The sequence below is a fragment of the Spermophilus citellus genome (assembly GCF_964194105.1).
Source record: "Spermophilus citellus genome assembly, chromosome: 5".
NCBI classification, from domain to species: Eukaryota; Metazoa; Chordata; class Mammalia; order Rodentia; family Sciuridae; genus Spermophilus; species Spermophilus citellus.
Window position 1 is genome coordinate 105,010,075 of NC_138186.1, and position 20,947 is coordinate 105,031,021.

The following is a 20,947-nucleotide window of genomic DNA, read 5'->3' on the forward strand; positions in this document are numbered from 1 at the left end:
TCCTTTACTCTCTCTCTATGGATAGCAGCGTAAGACCTGAAATTCTTTCTCTCTCTCTCCTCCTTCCTTCCCTTCTTTCCTCCCCCATTCTCTCTTTTACACACACACACACACACACACACACACACACACATTTTCTTATTATGGATTCAAATAATTTTAGGGGCCTTAACTATACAACATAAATCTCGGGGGTTGTACCCTGGGCATTTCTAATATTCTTGTAATTATTATTATGACCCAATTTATCTAAACCATGTGCAGCCATTCCTGTTCTCCATTTAAAATACTTTAACATCTCTAAATTGTGCCTTATGCAGTCCTTGGAGGAGTTTTCAGTGAAAGAATAATTCATTGTCATCAAGGCTGAACTGTATTATCTTTTCTTTTCCCAGATGGATGTTTCGGAAACTGACAGAATGTAATTTTTATAAAAGGACAATTCATTTTTCAAATTGGTGTTTAAAATATGTATTTTAAGTAATTTGATCTACACTTACCTAAAGAAAATAAAACCATGCCTGACTAGTACTAACAGGTTCTTACTTTTGGATTTCATAGGTTCTCGCAAAATGGAGTTTAAGGGAAACTACTGGCATGAAACCTGTTTTGTGTGTGAGCTTTGCCTACAGCCAATAGGCACAAAGCCCTTGATCTCCAAAGAGAATGGAAATTATTGCCTGCCATGTTTTGAGAAGAAGTTTGCTCATTACTGCAACTTTTGCAATAAGGTAATTATCTAAAGAGGATGAAACTTGTAGAAGCTTCTGTATCATTGCTTTTTTTTCCTACATGATATATTTGGAATGAACTGATACAGTCATATCTGTCTAATACATTCATATTACCTTTGAATTCCAACATGCACAAAACCACTCTCTGTCAGCGAGGATGACCACCTATATTTTATCAGCTATAAAATTTCATCCAGAACATGAATTTAATTTTCTAGTGGTTCAAGTGATTTGACATTCCAGTTCCATTCACTGCTTCTATAAACGAGTTCATGCATTCTGAGAGACAGTACATTTCTCTTTGAATACAAAATTCTTAGGAAATAATTTTTGATCCTTTCAGTGTTAACTGTTTCAGAGAGGAATATGGACTTGCATCACAGAGTGACTGAAGAACCAAATTAGATAAGATCTTAACTCCTCACATTGTGCAATGCAAATGTCTTCTTGGTTTGAAGCTTTGGCATTTTCAAAGAGTAGGTTTGTGGAGATCTTAAGGGGAATTCGATAAAGATGAAAACACCAACAAAACTAAGAGCTTCAAGTTCTTTTACTTCCAGTTTCAGTGTTGCATGCAGGGAGTTGGTTTCCCATGCAAAGTATATTTTCCAAGAGGGAAAACAAGTCATTTTTCAGAGGTAAACTTTGTCCAACTCTTCTTTATCCTCTATATTTTTATGTGGAAAGTGGCTCACATCTCTAATCTTGATGAAACCTGTCCATACTTCATAACATATATTAATATTCTCAAAGTAAGTCTTGACCTGTGAGACATTACAAGTTTAAAATGACACTATAAATTACAATGAGAATGTTGATTCATGAAAACACTTCGGATTGGTATACTGGTTCCTAAATATTTTTGATCCATAGGCAATGTTGGCAGTTCTCTTAAGACCATTTGTATATTTGCATCTGGATATCTGGGTCTCATTACCACCTACAGGTGCATATACACACACATGTGAACACACATACAGTAATTTTCTACATATATTAACAATACCAATACTACATTTTTATTTAAATAAATATACTCTCCTAAGTTGTAATTATTGAATTATATTATAATGATGATTGAAAATTACAATGGATAGTAATATTACATGAAATCATCTAGTACTCAAAGAAACACTGACAGGAAATGTTTCAAGCAGTGGTCAGATCCTATGACTCCATTGAATTACCAGAGTCAATGACATAAATTTAAAAATAGATGCTAGAAATAAAATGAGTAGGTTTAACTGTTTTGAAAGACAACTAAGTAGCCAATTTAGGTTTCCTTTCTTAAAGACTTAAACTAAAATATTAATGGAATTTGTGAGAATTATCTTAAAATTTGTTGGGCAATATCAACGTTCTTTCAATACTGCTGTAAAGATTCAAGATAGGAATTTCTGTCATGATTCAGGGCTGAATACGGTTTGGGATGAAGCATTGGTGCTTCCCAGGTATAGGCAGCTGTGACTATATTTAGAATGTGATTCAAAGTCATCAAAAATTTATGAAATGTTTATGTTGGATAATAGATAGGTCATGGCATGCCAGATTATTTTCTGTTTAATTTTTAAAACTACAAGTTCCATAAGGAAAGCTGGATGTAAATGTTTTTGATCAAAGCTAAAGAAAAGCAATTTTTTTTCAACCCAAACCAAAGACCACATGGTTTTTAGAAAGAAGAAACTACTTGACTTTAAACTTTTTCAACAGATTTTATTTTGTCACACTAAATTTATTTTCCTCTAGGGAGCAGCTGACCTCAAACCACAAGTGCTTTGAATTCAAATTTCTCAGAGTTCAAATAGAGTTAAATATGTTCAACTCTTACTTTGGTATCTATGGCATGAAAAATCATCATTGCCTCCACTTCTCCAGAGACGAAACTTATTATAAATCATGGAATCAGTCAGTGGCCAAAACCAAGCTTAAATATTAGACTTCATCTTAGTTCACCTTCCTCTTCAAAAGAAATGTAATCACAAGGAAAAGATTTTGAATGTTCCAGAGTTTCTTCTCCCTAATTAAATAGACCTTGGTGTATATATCAAGTTTTATTTTGCTGTGAATACATTTTCCAAGTTTTAAATCTTTTAAGCATTGCCTGCTAATCATTTGACCAAACAAATCAAAGGCATCATGTGCCTGCGGTAAGGCATTTGAAGTCAGTAGGGGGTATTTTAAATTGCTTTACTTCACACACACCATTATACTTTCATTTACTTATTCAGAATAGTAAACTTTTTTCCTTTAGGAAAAACAACTTTTATGTCAAGTATCTTTAATTTCTAAGATATTTATTATAAGTTAAAAAATATCTTTAGAATATTTTTTCAAAAGCCTTACATGATAGACAAACAACACTTGAGTTTGTCAACAATAAAATGACTTAAACGATCTTCAATATGAGTTAATTCTAATACAAAGACTGTAGGCCATCTCTGATATCATATTGTTTCATTCTTTATAAAACGTGTACAGGAACATATTCCAATTTCCTCAGCAATTCTAGGAGTTCAATGACCACAAATTTGAAAGATGATGACTTCAAAGTAACTACATAAGAAAAGTTGCCTAATATTTACCCATCTGATTCTGATAAATATATTTAAAGTTTTTAAGAAGTTGAATCCTTGGATTAAATTGACTAGAAAAACTATATTATCTTATGAAGAACTAATAAGCATCTTTGGCTAAACCCTATCATACCCTAAGGCTCAATATATAGTGAGTGCCATTATTTGAATCCTGAAGCTAAAAACACATACCCTACAACATCTTGTGCTAGATACAATATTAGAATTGCTTTCCGAAAGTTTTATTGTTGTTGTTATTGTTTTTAAGTATTCATTCCACAAGATCTTATCAACTGCTTACCCATGCAAAATAACCTCAACTCCAAATGGTGTTAATGCTTATGTACACAGATTGTGGGGTCAGACTGTGCAGGTTTGAATGCTGTCTCCAGGAAATGTAATTTAGCGACTTTAACTCTTGGTTCTTGCTCATCTGTAAAACGGGTAAAGATATGATAGTCTCCACCAAGCAGAGATGTTGAGAATATACAAAGAAGCCACCTCTTAGAACAGTACTGAGGACCTCAAAACAATTAAGAAATGTAAGTCATTAATAGCAAATGACGATATTTACCAATTCCATCCAGGATTTCTACTGTCAGATATTCTTGACCCTAGTACAAAGCTTTCAGGAAAAAGTAGATGTTTTTCCTCAGATCCTTACAAATTAGATATTGATGTAAGAACATAGTATAGAACTATCTTAACTCTGATGGCAAAGCTAAGAAAACTCACAGGAAGATGAGGTGAATCAAACACCTAATTCTTTTCATCTTCGTGAGTCCAAAAAGGCCATGCCATTTTTCTGATCCATTGGTTGAGAAAAATTAGAATAATTTTCATTTTTTACCAATCCTATTTGATTCATATAACATTTGATTTCACAAATTGACTCAAAAAAATCACAGAAGTTTTAAGGAAAATAAAATCCTAAATCAAGCAGGTAGAGTATCAGTTGTGGACATAGAATGACATCATGAAAAGGTCTAACATGCAATGGAGACCACACTCATTGACTTTTTTTGAAATCCTTTGGCAGGTGATATCTTCAGGTGGGATAATGTTTCATGACCAGCAATGGCATAGAGAGTGTTTTCTGTGTAGTGGCTGTAGGAAAGAGCTTTGTGAAGAAGAATTTATGTCCAAAGATGATTATCCATTCTGCATGGACTGTTACAACCATCTTTATGCCAAAAGGTGTGCAGCATGTACCAAACCCATTACTGGTAAGTTCTCCAGTTCAACATGGTACCACCATAAGACAGTTATAACTACATAAAATGTTACCTAGTTAGTTTAGGAAATATAAGTAAAAATTCTAAATCTTTCATTATACTTTTGTATTTCCTTTCCTTTTGAACAAACACTGAGGTACCCATTTATAAATTCAAATATTAAATGGACCCCTCAAGGAAAAGACAGAGTAGAATTTAGATAACTATGCTCTTCAAAAGAAATTAAACACTACCCTAATGGTACAGATTTTAAGTAAAGTCATAGTTTAAGGAAGGAGAAAATAGGATGAGATATGAGGTCAGAGAAGATGTTAAATGAAGAGTCCTGATTTGAGTCTCATTAAGGATTTGAGTGGGAGGAAAGAGTATAATAAATCAGAATTCTGCCTTTATTCCAAACAGAGCCAAGCAGAATTAAGATACAGAAGTTTTTAATTAAGTACAATATTCTATAAAATATCTGAAACTGCTATGATTAGGAAAGCATAGGTCAGGAATGAACTAAACTTCATTTTAACATGCTTCTAACAAATACATTACTCTCTTTTCTCTCCATTCACTTGCAACAAGTTGAAATTATGAACAGATGAAAGAAAAACAATATAGCTTTCTACTAAAGAAACAAGATACATGAGATATGATTTGAAAAACAACATCAATGATAAATTGATCCATGTTAAATAGGTTTTCAAGGTTTAAAAAAATGCATTATATTTTCTTCAGCCATCTCTAAACTGCTAATCCTATAGTAAGGGAACTAAAGACAGCAGGATATTTAAGAAACCAGCAGCTATTCTTTGAAGCAATTTATTGTCACTTAATAATGTGACAGAACTATATTCTGCTCTCCATTCTTAGACGATATTTCATTTTTTTTAGTCCAGATTATATAACAAGAGAATTAAAGATGATGCTATCCCTTTCCTCCTCCTCCTCCATTTTCAAATAAATATAACAAAACAAAAGTTGATTCCATGTGTCTTCCAATGAAGGAAAAGAGTTTCATGCAAACCCCAACTTTCAGGCTTCCACCCACTTGCATAGGGACCCCATTTTTTTTCAAATTCTCACACTAGCCATGGGCTACGTCTGACTAGCAGAACAGCTTTGTTAGGCCTGGACATATTTAGGGGGAAAGATGAATGTAAAATCTACTTCTGCAGCCAAAAGCAAATATAGAGCTTACCACTGATGAAGAGGCTGCCTTCATGTTCCCTAAGCAGGCTCAAGGTCACATGGAGCCAAGCAGCTGCCATTTTGTGTGGGGAGTGCCCTTTGTGTTCCTCACATCCTGTCTCTGTCACTCAGGTACATTACTTCCTTGACCCTTGCAAGGAGTTGACAATTCCAGACTATTGGGTCTCAGAGCACATGCTCCTAACCACTCTACTCTCCTGCTTTCTATACATCTGGCTTCTCTTACAACTAAGGGAACAAGACACCATCTCCACCACTTTGTTCAAAAATGGGACTTCCAGACATGCATAAGTACTTTGAGCTCCAAAATCTTAGTAAATATTCCATCACAATTGATTCCACGCATTTTTTGAATCGAACTAGAAAAAAGGGACACCAATAAGGAAATGGGGAAATCAAATAATTTAAAATGTGTTGCACATTTCTTTGGGCACTCAAATAGCTAATAAAGATCTCAGAGAACATACATTAATGAGTTTCAATTCTGATTCATCACAGATATGTCTAAGTGATTTTTCTGATGAATTGTTCCAAATCATTCACTGAAATCAGCTTTTTAAAGTCAGACAAAAACAATTTTGTTTTTTCTCACAAACACAAGGATGATCAAGAACCACAAATCACACCCAACAGTAACCTAAATGTATATCTGATTTAGAACAGTCTAAAGGGAACTTCTAATAATAATCTTACTTCAGTTCTTGATTGAAACTGAAATGCTTGCAAAAACCTCCAAGTCACTTACTATTTCTTGATCTGACTGCTTAATATATATATAGGCCTGGAAGTAAATATTCTTTAAAATTGGAGCTATCTGAAGTAATATACCATAGATATTTGGGGCTGGGAATGTAGCTCAGTGGTAAAGTGCTTGTCTAGCATACAAGTAGGCCTTGGGTTCAATTCCCAGTGCCTCAAAATCAAACAAATAAACAAAACCCCACAAACTACAATAGCTATTTGAATTAAAATACCATATTAATATACCTGATACTGCCATATACTTATCTTTAGAAATTTGGGCATTCATGTAAACATATGTCATCTTAAGGATCTGTATTCTTGGTCACAGGATACATAATTTCAATGACCAGGAATAAGTTCTTGGATTTGTGTTTATTTAGAGGAAGAGGAATTTTAAATATTGTATTTTCTCCAGAGAGAGTTGATAATATTCTCGGTTACGTTTTGTTTTACCAGGATTTGGTTAAAATTAATTTGGTGAGGTTAATAGCATAGTCTGTAAAGCCAGACTGCCTTGGTTGGAATCAGATCTTACCACTTACCATTTGGTTGACCTCCGGCAAGTGGTTGAACTTCTCCACCTCTTGTTTTTTGTCTAAGTGGGATGATGCTAATATCTTCCCCCATGAAAATTAGATGAGAGCCATATGAGGTAATACACATAAAGGGCTTATAGTAGTGAGTAGCACATATTTAGGGGCTCAAAAAATGCCAACTCTTATTGAATTGACTTGCTAGGAACAAACAAAGCCCAACAAAAGAGGTGGCAGAGACAAGTTTCCAGGCTGACTTTCTTACTGCAAATGATCTTCATGACCTAAAGGAGTAAACATAGTGTTTCAATTTTGGACACTGCCAGATGCTTTGATGTTTTTCTTCTTTGTAAAATTTTAGAACTACTTTACAATTGCCATTTATATAAGGCTTACTAATTGAATCAAGAAAAACTCATAAGCATCAAAGTGCTAGATATCTAATAATTTTATGAATAGAGATGATTCATGTATATACATAGAATATGACTCTTACAATCAGTTTATTAATGCTTCAAATAACTTTGAGGGAATCATTTGTTATATACTAATTTATTAGAAACTAGTGATGATAACATCATGAATAAGCAACTGTAAATTTAATCAAGGAAAGAAAGTAGGGATTTGAAGCAAATTTCTCTATGAAGTACTAAACTCTAAAGATATCAACTATGACTTTTTAAGATGGAAACAAAACTTCATTATCACAGTCAGAGAGAGTTTATCTGAAATGGAATGCTTATTCACACTTTCAATTTCACCATCCTAAAATGGAGTTTTTAGAAATTATATATGAATTAGCACATGAATTATTTTATCTACACTCCATGGATGATAAGAAAATTATAGAAAATCTATAACATTAAGGTCATTTTGAGAAAACTTGTCAAATAAATAAACCCAAGCCTCAGGCAAATCAACCACTTCCCAACTTTTAGATCTTTTCTCCTCTAAATGTCTCAATTTCTTGAACTGCGCCCTGAAATCATATTAGGCAGAAAGATCAGAGGGTCACTGCAGACTCAAATTCTATTAGCTTTTAAGAAACACAACAGCAAAAGTGTGCCCTAAGTTAAAATGGTAGAGGCTAATGAGACATTTCTTGGGAATTAATCTCTGAGGACTGGGGGTGTGATAGATCACCTGCCTAAGCATGTGTTTGAGTTTGGTCCCTTGCACTGAAAAAAAAAAAAAAAAAAAAAAGAAAGAAAGAAAGAAAGAAAGAGGCCACAGTGGCAGGAGCAATTCAGATTCATAGATTTTTTTTTTAAATTACTTTTTGGTTGTAAATGGATAGCATGCCTTTATTTTATTTATTTTTATGCAGTGCTAAGGATGGAACTGGCAAGAGTTCTGCCACTAAGTTACAGTCCCAGCCCCAAATTCATAGACCTTTACAGCCTTCTTCTTGGAGTGACACTTCTACATCATCTTGCTCACTGCTGTACCCCCAGTTCCCAGAACAGCACCTTATTGAATGGCCAATCAGGTTGATTCAATACACTCATTGAGTGAATGTATTTCTCTTCTTCTCCCAATTCCTTTACAGGTCTCAGAGGGGCCAAGTTTATATGCTTTCAAGACCGCCAGTGGCACAGTGAGTGCTTTAACTGTGGAAAGTGCTCCATCTCCTTGGTGGGTGAGGGCTTCCTGACCCAGAGCATGGAAATCTTCTGCCGAAAATGCGGTTCTGGTGTGGACACTGACATCTAGGAAGCAGCGATGGTAGTCTTTCTCCACCAGAAATCCATTTTGTCTTTGTTCTCACTAAATCCAGAACTGAGTTGCAGTAGTATTTTTTTTAACTTGGGTTTTAGAAAATTGTTAATGTAGGGTTTATAGCTATAAACTATTAAGGGCACAAAAAAAGCAGTTTACCAAAAGAATATTTGTTAAATCACAAAATCAGCTCTCCTTGCAAAATACTGCTCTCTGCTGTTAGAAATATGGGAAAAATATTTCTTCATAATTGAGTATATGACCTGTACCTAGAAGTTGTGGATATTATTACTGAAGAGTGACAGTTTTCAAAACTACAGAGTAAAAAAATCAAAGAGTTAAATTGAGAGGTATAAATTAGGCTAACGTTTGCATTTCTAGCTAGTGAGTTACATATAATGTGATAGATGAATGGTAGAACAAGGTTTATAAACAAAGATTGATTTGTGATCATCATACTTAAAAATTGTCATTTTTTTTCTTTCTCTTAAAGTTCTTTTTTTAATCAGTGAATATTTATTATGCAAGAGAATGGTTTTTTAAATCATTCATTTATTGCTCAAATGTACTGACTTTGGATTTAAAAAACAAAGCTGCAGTCTGTCCTCATACACACTGCTTCCCCAGGTTCCTCAGCCTGTTGTTACCCAGGTTTAATCAATGCAATTTAAGAACTGTGTATGTTAGGGCTCTCATATTTTGCATTGGTATCAAGGGGATCATTTCTATCTAGGAATATCCAAAGCATGAGTTTCAACACTCTGTATTAATTGTGGGCTTTGAAAATACAATTAACAGAATGATTTAAAAAAACCACTCTCTTGCATAGTAAATATGCACTGATAAAAAAGAACTTTAAGAGGAAGAAAAATGCTTACACGTTTCATGAAGTATAAGTTTATTCTTTCAAGTAAAACTAACCGGGATAATCATTCTCCCCCAAGGCAAATCTCTAAAGTAAATATATCATTAAGTCATCAGTAGTGGAAATGAATTTTAGGGAAGTGATTGAGTGTTCTAGCATGACTTTTATCCAGATATCTGAAGGCATAATATAATGCATAATTAGCTCTGAGCCTCGTGCATTTTGCTTGCTAAAATTACATAGATGATTAATGGATAGGCTTAAAAGTGGGCTTTAAAGACATCTAGTTAATTGAGTCATATATAATAAATTAGAACAAAAAATAAATAAAATAAAATAAAAATTGAAAAAGAACAATTCACAGTAGAGTCGTGCTGGCTATAGATGATCCCTTCCTACTACTCCTCCCTACCTATGCTGTCCACCTTGCCCCAAGCCAACCATTCCTCAGCTCGTAAATCTGCTACATGACCAGGAGCTGCACTCCTAACTCTAAGTAGCTTCTCTATAAATAAGTCAGTATTTATTAGGACACAAAGAAAATTTGAGTGAAAAGTCTCTCACCATATGTTGATCTTTGTATCAGACGTTAACTGATAGTGACACACCTAGCTGTCTCCAGATGATATTTTTACCACTTTATTTGGGACAAATGGAAAACAGCCTGTGCTCTCCATGGTCAGTTACTAGTTATAGCAGCTCCTGGGTAGTGTGGAGGAAGGTTGGGTAAAAAAACCCACCTAGATATATTTATATATAAATATATATATACTCTTTCAGGTTACTGCAGAGCATAAGATGTTCTGATTGAAATATAGGTTGTGGCTCATTACAACGATGACAATAGCATCACATAAAATTCAATTAAAATTGCCATTAAAACATTAAAACAATTTTTAAAATGCTTTATAATGCAGGGGTATTTAAAGATGCTAACAATTCAGAGATTCTAATAAGAGATCAGGCTCTAAAGAGTATTTGAAACTACAACTGAGGTAAAATAGAAGATATTTTCTCATATTCACATTGTAAAATGCCAAACTATCCACGTTTTCCTACATTATATGAAATTGCAGGTGTAGAACTATCATTTGCCAATTGCTTCATTATTATTATTGTTATTATTATTATTCCATTCAAAATATAGAATACAGGAGATGCAACATTTTCTCTGTTACTCAATTATAGACAAACATACAACACATAATGCTTTTTTGTTAAATAATTAGTAGTATTTAGTAATTTTGCTATGTTGGTGAGTATGCATATGATCAGGCTTGCATTTAATCTCTACAATTAAAATTTACCGGATCACTTTTACATAGGGATTTTTTATCATTCTTGAATAACTATAGTTTGTATATATATTTTCACATAAAATAGTTCATATTTAAAAGGTGGCTTAGTCATCAAACGTGTTTATACATGTGCTGTGTCCAAAAGTAGACCTCACACTGTTTTGCATCTGAAGTGATGACAGGGTGAATCCAGGCATGGAATTGTGGATATGCCAGATGCGGAGAATCCTCCTTTACAGCGTAGACAAAGCACCCTGTAGACATAACACACATCTGCAAAACAACTAGGAAATAAGGCCTCATTAGATTGATATCCACACACACACGCACAAAAAACTGTGAAAATCATATAGCTAACTTATTTGATTTATACAATAGAGAGAAAAGCTCTTTTAATTGACTTATCCAAAAATGGAATAAGCTGCCTCAGGAAACAGTGGACTGACTTCACCCCATGACTCCGGGTGACATCTACACAGGCAGGAACGTTGTTAGAAGCAAATTGCATGTGCTAATAAGAATTGAATGGCTTGAAAGCAGCAGAGAGGTGGTACCAGAGCAGGGAGAAATGAGATTGCTAAAAGAGAAAGTGTCAGAGGAAGGAAGAATATTAATTCTTAGGATAAAAAGTGTATATATAACAGGCCATAGAAAGTTACCAACTTTTCTCACATGGGGATGAAAAAGAAAATCATGATAGTATTTGTGGGAACTAAACAAGGCAGGGTTCCAAGGCTTAGATTTCTTCCTACAGAGGTTCATTCATGTGGTTAGTGGCAACAAAAAACAAAAAGAGAAGATGCCCAAGATAACGCAGGCTTGGAGCTGTATTTGTTAATTTTTTGGGTCAACAAATCAAAATATTTTATGTTGTTGTTTTGGGGATTAAAGATGACAAAGAAAAGCAAAAGAGAACTGTGGTTTCAATGATTATGGGGAGCATACCCGGGGCTCAATTTTTAATTGATGAAATCATAAAAAATGTTATACGAGGACCAACTAGCACCATTCATTAAGTGTAATGCAATTGTGCCACAGTCACAGGTTCAAAACTTAGTCATTATAATTAAATATATATACATATAAATATATATATATATGTGTGTGTGTGTGTGTGTGTGTGTGTGTATATATGTATATGTATGTATATATATATGTATGTATATGTATGTATATATATATATATATATATATAATTGTACATTGCAGTTAAAAGATCAGCCAACCATTGTGAAAAGTGATAACACTGATCACAACTCACTTTGATTAAAATCACTGCAAAATTTAAAGCCACAAGTGAAAAATCAACCCCCATACATTTTTGATATTAGTAATACCATTGTTTTACTTTAAGTAGGAAGTATTTTTTAATCTATTTATCATGTTAATAGTAGTTCATATTTTAAATTGGGCCAACAATTATTTTATAATGCAAAATTAGAAAATAATTATAGTTATTATTATAAATAATATAAATAGATGTTTACTACTTTAATAGTACAGATTTTTGCTTGTTTTACAAATTGTGGTTTTTCAGAAGTTTTATATGATAAATACATTTGCATTTCACATGTTTATATTTATTCAATTGCTTCAGAGATTCACTTTTTACATTAACTGTGCAGTAAACAGAACACATGTGAAACAAAATCTGTATTTTTTCTTTTACTTTTATCACATAGGGAACATGATGACTTTTATCTTCTTGTCCCATCTACTTTTACAACATTCAAATTGATTATATCTAATGCAGGGCATTAATTAGAAAAATAATATAATTGAAATGTAGCCCAAACAGAATGCCTCCCAATTAAACAAGGAGAACCATGTCTGTGCTCTTTCTTACAATGATCAACTGTATAAATATTGTAAGCAAGAAAATTTTGTTCCTAATTATTATTTCTGTAACTCTAACAATATGCTATAGGAAATAGATCACTTTGATTGAAATTTTTCCACCTTGACACAAATAATCTTTCACTAATTTCCCCTCTATTAAAGGAATTATTAAAATCTTGATTTTAAGCTCTTATGTTTTTCTGTATAAAGCAAAATTTTTGTCTGCAATGTAAGTCTTCACAAATTTTCATCTAATCCACACTACAAGCATCATCTAGTTTTTTTTTTCCAAAAGAAAACCATTAGGAAAGCTGTTGAGAGACTTCATTTGAGTCATCCAACTCAAGAGAATATACCCAAAGGACTTAAAAACAACATACTACAGGGGCCATAGGCATATCAATGTTTATAGCAGCACAATTCGCAATAGCTAAATTGTGGAACCAACCTAGATGCAATGTAGGATGAATGGATAGGGAAACTTTGGTGTATATATACAATGGAACATTAAAAGAGAATGAAATCATCACATTTGCAGGTAAAGGAATGGAGCTGGAGAATATAATACTAAGTGAAGTAAGCCAATCCCAAAAAACCAAAAGGCCAAATGTTTTCTTTGATATGAGGATGCTAACTCATAATGGCGATGAGGGCGGGGAGCATGGGAGGAATGGAGGGAATTTAGATAGGGCAAAGGGGAGGAAGGGGGAAGGGAGGGGATAAGGGGGTAGGAATGATGGTGGAATGAGTTAGACATCATTCTAGTACGTGTATGAAGACACGAATGGTGTGAAAATACTTTGTGTACAACCAGTGACTTGAAAATGTGTCCTCTATATGTGTAACATGAAATGAATTGCATTCTGCCATCATGTATAAGAAATTAGAATAAAGGGAAAAACAAGAGAATATAGAAGTGAGTCCCTCCACTTGGTTGTCACGTAGCTTCTTAGATCCCATGGAGAAAGAATTTAAAAAGATATCAGAATCATAAACTATCTTGAGTTTTCCTGGCTGCATAGCTTTAGAGATGGATATCCTGTTGAAAATGGACAGAGAGGAACTATTTCTAAAATTGGAAATCAAAAGGAGGGAAAATCAACAGAAGAGATTCATGCTCAAAGCTTGAGTCCATAAAAAAAGTAACCGTCTGTGTGTATTTGTAATGACTGGATAGGATATATCTGTGGTCAAGAAAGGGAACAGCTCACTTTGATAGAATTATGTCCTGTGTCACAGAGGAGCAAAGAGTATTTCGGTCAAATATTTTCCCATGAATGGTAATAAACTAATGGAGTGGATTCCATAAAGGGTTTTCTGAGTAAGGAACATTAATGAGCTCAACAGACATTCATTCAATGACTCAGTGACACAAATACTATTTCTATCACACATAAGAAGAAAATCAACTTTGGTATTTATGCAAGTGCACACACTGAATCCTCCAGGCTTACTCTATTCAAATGACAGCCTATCTCTAGGTTAACTCTGTGGCATCACTAATGGGTTGTTGACCTGATTGCTCTAACTCCTGTTTTCAGAGAATAAGCAAAGGGAGTAAGGATAAAGAAGAAATTGAGAAAGAAACAAAAAAGTGATGATAAAAAAATGGCCTTCCTGAAAAAAATAGAAATTTAAAACCTTCATTACCTTATTTAATAAAAATTTTCCAAAACTACATTCACAGGAAGCAAAATATATTGACAAGAATTTTTTATATGAAAATCTGAACTTGATAGCTACACTTTAGCATCTGTCTCCTTGCCTAAATAAAAACTACTCTGTTAGGTATCCCCAGTGGATATGTAGTCACCAAATTCAATGACCACCTTCTTATTAAACTTTCTATACTGCTGCAAAGTATTTGCTTTTGTTGTCTTCCCCATGTGTTTTAGCTTTTCCACTGCTGTGACTAAATGACCTGACCAGCACAACCATAGAGGAAAAAATGTTTATTTTAGGGCTCACAGTTTCAGAGGTCTTAGCCCATAGAAGGCCAGCTCCATTCCTCAGGGCTTGAGGTAAGACAGAACATCATGGTGGAAGAGATTGGCAGAGGGAAGCAGCTCACATTATGATCAGAGAGCAGAGAGAGAGAGAAGTCCACTTGATGATATATATATATATATATATATATATATATATATATATATATATATATATTATACACATACACACATATATATACACCCACATATATAATACATATATAACACACACATACATATTCCATAGCATCTATATATATCTATATATACATATCCCATCCAATATATTATAGTACATATATATAATACACACACATATACATATCCCAAAGCCATTCCCCCAATTTCCACCTTCAGACCTTCAGAATGGTCTCCATTTGTTATATATATATATATATATCCCAAAGTCACACCCTACTAGCCTTTAGTTACCACTCAGTTAATCTCCATCAGAGGATTAATTCACTAATTGGGTTAAGACTATCACAACCCAATAATTTCTCCTCTGAACCTTCTTGCATTGTCTCACATGCTTTTGGAGGACACCTCACATCTAAACTATAACACCTTGTTTCTTCAAAACCTTTCATCCAATGACTCCACAATGCCAGGTTTTCCTAAGCCTCCTAAATGTCTGCCTCCCTTACTGATACATCATCAGTTTTTTTAAAAAAACAGATATCCTTCAATGTTCTCAACTTTCTTGCTCAGTATTTCCTGTGTTGGTAAACTCATCTAATTTCATGATTTTGATGCCTTCTCTTTAAAACTGAGTCCTAAATATATATTCTCACTTCTGAGTTCTGACCCAAAGTTTCTTGCTGCATTTTGGGCATCTACAACTCAATTTCAGGTGAATAGCTGACAACTTTGCTATGCTTTCAATAAATTCCACTATCTTTCTGCACTCCTCATCTTTGTTATCCAGATAGAGCTTTTATTTTTTTTTATTTTTTTTTGTTTGTTTGTTTTTATTTTTTTATTTTATTGCTGGTTGTTCAAAACATTACATAGTTCTTAATATACCATATTTCACAGATTGATTCAAGTGAGTTATGAACTCCCATTTTTACCCCGTATACAGATTGCTGTCACATCAGTTACATTTCCATTGATTTACAAATTGCCTTTCTAGTGACTGATGTATTCTGCTGTCTATCCCATTCTCCACTATCCCCCCTCCCCTTCCCTCCCCTCCCCTCCCCTTCTCTCTCTCCACCCCCTCTACTATAAATCGTTTCTTCCACTTATATAATTTTTCTACTACTCCTCCTTTCCTCTTATATGTAATTGTGTATAACCCTGAGGCTCACCTTCCAATTCCATGCAATTTCCCTTCTCTCTCCCTTTCCCTCCCACCTATCATCCCTGTTTAATGTTAATCTTCTTCTCAAGCTCTTCGTCTCTACCCTGTCCTTGGTTACTCCCCTTATATCAAAGAAGACATTTGGCATTTGTTTTTTAAGGATTGGCTAGCTTCGCTTAGCATAATCTGCTCTAATGCCATCCATTTCCCTCCAAATTCTATGATTTTGTCATTTCTTATTGCAGAGTAATACTCCATTGTGTATAAATGCCACATTTTTTTAATCCATTCATCTATTGAAGGGCTTCTAGGTTGGTTCCACAATCTTGCTAATCTCGTGAATTGTGCTGCTATGAACATCGATGTAGCAGTGTCCCTGTAGCATGCTCTTGTTAGGTCTTTAGGGAATAGACCGAGAAGGGGAATAGCTGGGTCAAATGGTGGTTCCATTCCCAGCTTTCCAAGAAATCTCCATACTGCTTTCCAAATTGGCTGCACCAATTTGCAGTCCCACCAACAATGAACAAGTGTACCCATTTCCCCGCATCCTCGCCAGCACTTGTTGTTGTTGGACTTCTTAATGGCTGCCAATCTTACTGGAGTGAAATGGTATCTTAGGGTGGTTTTGATTTGCATTTCTCTGACTGCTAGCGATGTTGAGCATTTTTTCATGTACTTGTTAATTGATTGTATGTCCTCCTCTGCAAATGGTGCTGGGAAAACTGGAAATCCATTTGCATCAAAATGAAACTGAATCCCTTTCTCTCGCCATGCACAAAAGTTAACTCAAAATGGATCAAGGAGCTCGATATTAAATCAGAGACACTGCGACTGATAGAAGAAAAAGTCGGCTATGATCTACATACTGTGGGGTCGGGCTCCAAATTCCTCAATAGGACACCCATAGCGCAAGAGTTAACTACCAGAATCAACAAATGGGACTTACTCAAACTAAAAAGTTTTCTCTCAACAAAAGAAACAATAAGAGAGATAAACAGGGAGCCTACATCCTGGGAACAAATCTTTACCCCACACACTTCAGATAGAGCCCTAATATCCAGAGTATACAAAGAACTCAAAAAATTAGACAATAAGATAACAAATAACCCAATCAACAGATAGAGCTTTTAGAATTCAAGTCTTAAGCACATGAAAATTAGTCATTAGGCGTGATTCTGCAATCTGCATTTGGGGTAAAAATGGGAGTTCATAACCCACTTGAATCTAATGTATGAAATATGATATGTCAAGAGCTTTGTAATGTTTTGAACAACCAATAAAAAAATTAGTCATTAGGGAAACACAAAACCTCAATGAGATATCACTTCACACAGGATATCTATAATAGTAAGACAGTAACAAATTCTATTGAGGATATAGAGAAAAAAAATCTTCATATTTAACAGGCATGAACATAAAATTGTACAGCCATTGAGAAAACAATTTGGCAGTTTCTGGTAACACTAAACACAAAACTACCATAAAAACCCAGCAATTCTACTCCTAGATATCTACCCAAGAGAAATGAAAATGTGTGTCCACACAAATGTTCATAGCAGCATTATTCATAATAGTCAAACACCTGAAGAACTCAAGCATTGAACTGATTAATGGATAAACTGTGGTATTCCCATACAATGAAGTATTATTCACACACAGAAATGTTTAGAGCACTGCTACCTGCTATGATGTGAATGAATTTTGAAAATACTATGCTAAGTAAAAGTAAGCCAGATAAAAAGTCACATATGATTCCACGTATACATATCCAGAAAGACCAAACTGATAGAGAAAGTAGATTAAAGGTTTCCTGGGGTTGGGGGTAGAAATGTCAAATAACTAAATGGGCATGGAGTGTCTTTACTGAAGGATATAAAAATATTCTGAAACTGATTTTTGGTTACCTCTACACTGCTTGGTAAAATTACTGAAAATTATTGAATTATATAATGTGTAATCTATATCTCAATAAAGCTTTCTTATTAAGATTTGTCTTGGTCTTTTCTTTCCCCAATGCATTACAACTTAGCCCTATAAGAAATGCCACAATTAGTAGCTGGACACAGTGGTGCATGACTTTAAACTGATCAATTTGGGAAGCTGAGGTAGGATGATTACAAGTTTGAAGTCAGTCTCAGCAATTTAGTGCCATGGCTTCTTAATTTTCTCTTGCAAACATTTTTTCTTCCCAAATATGTCCTTCACTTTTTCTGTGCTTCTGCCCATGCTGTTTCCTCTGCAAAACATTCCCCTCTTCTCAGTTGCCTGTCAAAATTTTAATGTTTAAGACCCAGATCAAAGTTACATCCTCTGTGAAATATTTGCAAATGTTCCTTAGCAAAATTTAGTCATTTTCTTCAAGTTCTTTTGTAATCTTGTGAGAGGTTTAAACAAGTTGATTTATATCACAGGAACGAGAAGCCGCCTAGTTAAAAGATGGTCTTTAAAGATAGAACAACTAGGTTTAGATCCCAGCTTGCCACCTGCTTTTTTGTGTGACATTTTCTGAAACTGCTAAACTCTAATTGGGAAACTATAGCATAAGCCTTAAAAAGCTTCAGTGAATATAAAATAAAATGTGTGTGTGTGTGTGTATGTGTATATGTGTGTGTGTGTGTGTGTGTCTTTACATCTACCTGGCACATATTCAACTTATTATAAAGTTATTAAATGTTAGTTATCTTCAACTTCCTTCCTACCCACCCCCCACTCTATGCTTGGATCATGTTTATTCATGTTTTATAAACCCAGTACTTAGTAAAATATCTGATACTTGGTTGACAACAAATAATGAGTTAAATTCTTGTTGTGAATTATTATTGCTATAATAATATTCTCCCTGTGTTGTCAATAATGATGATTAAATATATAAATCTCTTGCTATTCATCTTTAACATGTTATATGGAGTGGCCCATGTGAGAAGCAACTGGATTGCAAATTAAGGCCTGCAACTTCAAGTATCTACTTTGATTTATTTTTTTTTTTTAATTTTGATACCACTGTTTCCTCTGTCCATATAAATCTGTAGAATATGTCTTTCTCAACCAGAATTTACCTGGATGCCTTGAAACAAATAATTTTCAGGTGCCCATGGAGAATAACAACTTTGAAGTTTCCTCTAGAGCTTTCAAAGTAGACTTTACATGCACAGTTTTTATGGTAAGCCAGACTATCCCAAATATGCCTGCTGAATTTGAAATCATCTAAGTTTTGTATCATGTGCTTGCAGACAACTAAAAATGCAATTGTACTGAATTTGCTTAAACTGCAAAAATGCAGTCTCTCTGTCTCTGAAAAGTGCTGACAATGTTACTTTAACCTACAGGGGAGTATGCATAGTTTTGGACATCTTCAATTCTTTTATCACAACGGAACAGCATTCATGGACTTCCTCCTCAATCCTTCCAGGGTAAAGCATTCCTCTCCTTACTCCTTATTAAGCTTTGCCTTTTCTTGACACATCCACCTCTTCTGTTTCAGTGTTTTCCTTCACTTAATGAGCATGAATTCCCTCTGGATATAAACTCAGACTATTCATTTAATTGCTTTGGATGGAATTCCAGAAAACAAACATCTAGTTAGTTCTTTAATCCACATTAGCTTAACTAGCATCCACAATTCTGCTCCCTGGTACCTCTACATTAAATTCAGTATGTGGCCTTTAAGGTGGGCAAACACAAATCTACAGCTAGCAAATGGCCAGAGACAGATCTTAAGATGGCCAGAAATAAAACACTCTCGGTATTAAAACTCTCTCATTCTTAGGATTTTTTTCTCATAAGATCTCTTTTCATCCCTCCTAAGAAGTATGTTTCTAACTTCCAAAATGAACTCTTGGACAGTTTATGACAAGATTAATATCAAAATCCACAACTATTTTGATTCCCAAATAAACAATTAAGAACCTTTTATCTGTGGCCTTAATATGGAATAATTACTGAAAATTCTCAGCTAATTATCTCCTTTGTGAATAATTGTCACCCTTAAGGCAAGAGCAGTCTCTTCTTCAAATGCATCTGATGCAAATACAGGCAGGTAGGTATGAATGACTCTGTTTTGGTTTTCTTGACTTCCTCCAGGAACAACTCCCAAGGGTTGAGAACTCTCCATATCCCTATTAATGTGGAATGTGTTTGTCTTTGTGATTTATTTGTTCGTCTTCCCTTTAAAAAAAAAAATCAATGGTATAACAAAGTGATTTTTTGTTGTTGTTGTACTGATGAGAGAACTGGGGCTTAAAGATATGAAATAGTTGGCTCAAATCATTATGATTCAGGCACATGTAATTGCAATACAGACTGCAGAAAGTTTAGTGTCAACATTTCCATGTCCTTCATGCCCTTCTACTGGTCCAAATGCTGTTTCACAGACTGGATGCCTCAAGACTGTTTTCTCCTTTTTGCTTCCCTGGTTCAGACTTAATTACCTCTCATCTGGACCCTAAATTGTCTCCTATTGAGACTTGTTTCTCTCTGTGTCTCCATGACCTCAACCTTTTATGTATCCTGCATATTCCTCACTAGGTAAATATTTCTTAGTTACCATGTGATCTTGGTCCTTCCATATTCGGCAGTCTTTGTTGGCTCTCCCATAGATACCCTCCCAAATCTAGCTCCAGTCTCTCTTCCTAGACCCCTTTCAGTATTTATTCCCCACTGAAATGTACATCCTTAAAAGTAGAAACTTTGTCTATTCTATTCAATATATGTATTGCCTAGAACAAAGCCCGGCATAGAGGTGGTAAAGTCTTTCTATTTATTCATTGTACTTCAAATAAATGCTGTATTTTTTTTCCAACTCAGTTCCTTTGCTCAAAATGGTCTCCCACAATGGGAGTTCTCCCTACCATCTTCACTTTTGTAATTTAATTTCTATTAAAATGCATCCATTATTTAACTTATAGCTCATAAGTCAA

At 34.4% G+C, this 20,947-nt stretch overlaps 1 protein-coding gene across 4 annotated transcripts in view; it reads left to right on the plus strand.

Moving 5' to 3' along the window:
* FHL5 (four and a half LIM domains 5) overlaps positions 1-14,932 on the plus strand; it is a 45,930-nt gene extending 30,998 nt beyond the window's left edge. For all 4 annotated transcript variants that reach the window (XM_081295252.1, XM_081295249.1, XM_081295251.1 and 1 more), the window contains 3 exons: positions 562-731; positions 4,347-4,533; positions 8,566-14,932. In XM_081295252.1, coding sequence (XP_081151378.1) covers positions 562-731; positions 4,347-4,533; positions 8,566-8,729 — 521 coding nt within the window. In that variant the 3' untranslated portion in view covers positions 8,730-14,932. The remainder of the gene's footprint in view (positions 1-561; positions 732-4,346; positions 4,534-8,565) is intronic.
* Positions 14,933-20,947: the final 6,015 nt, after the last annotated feature.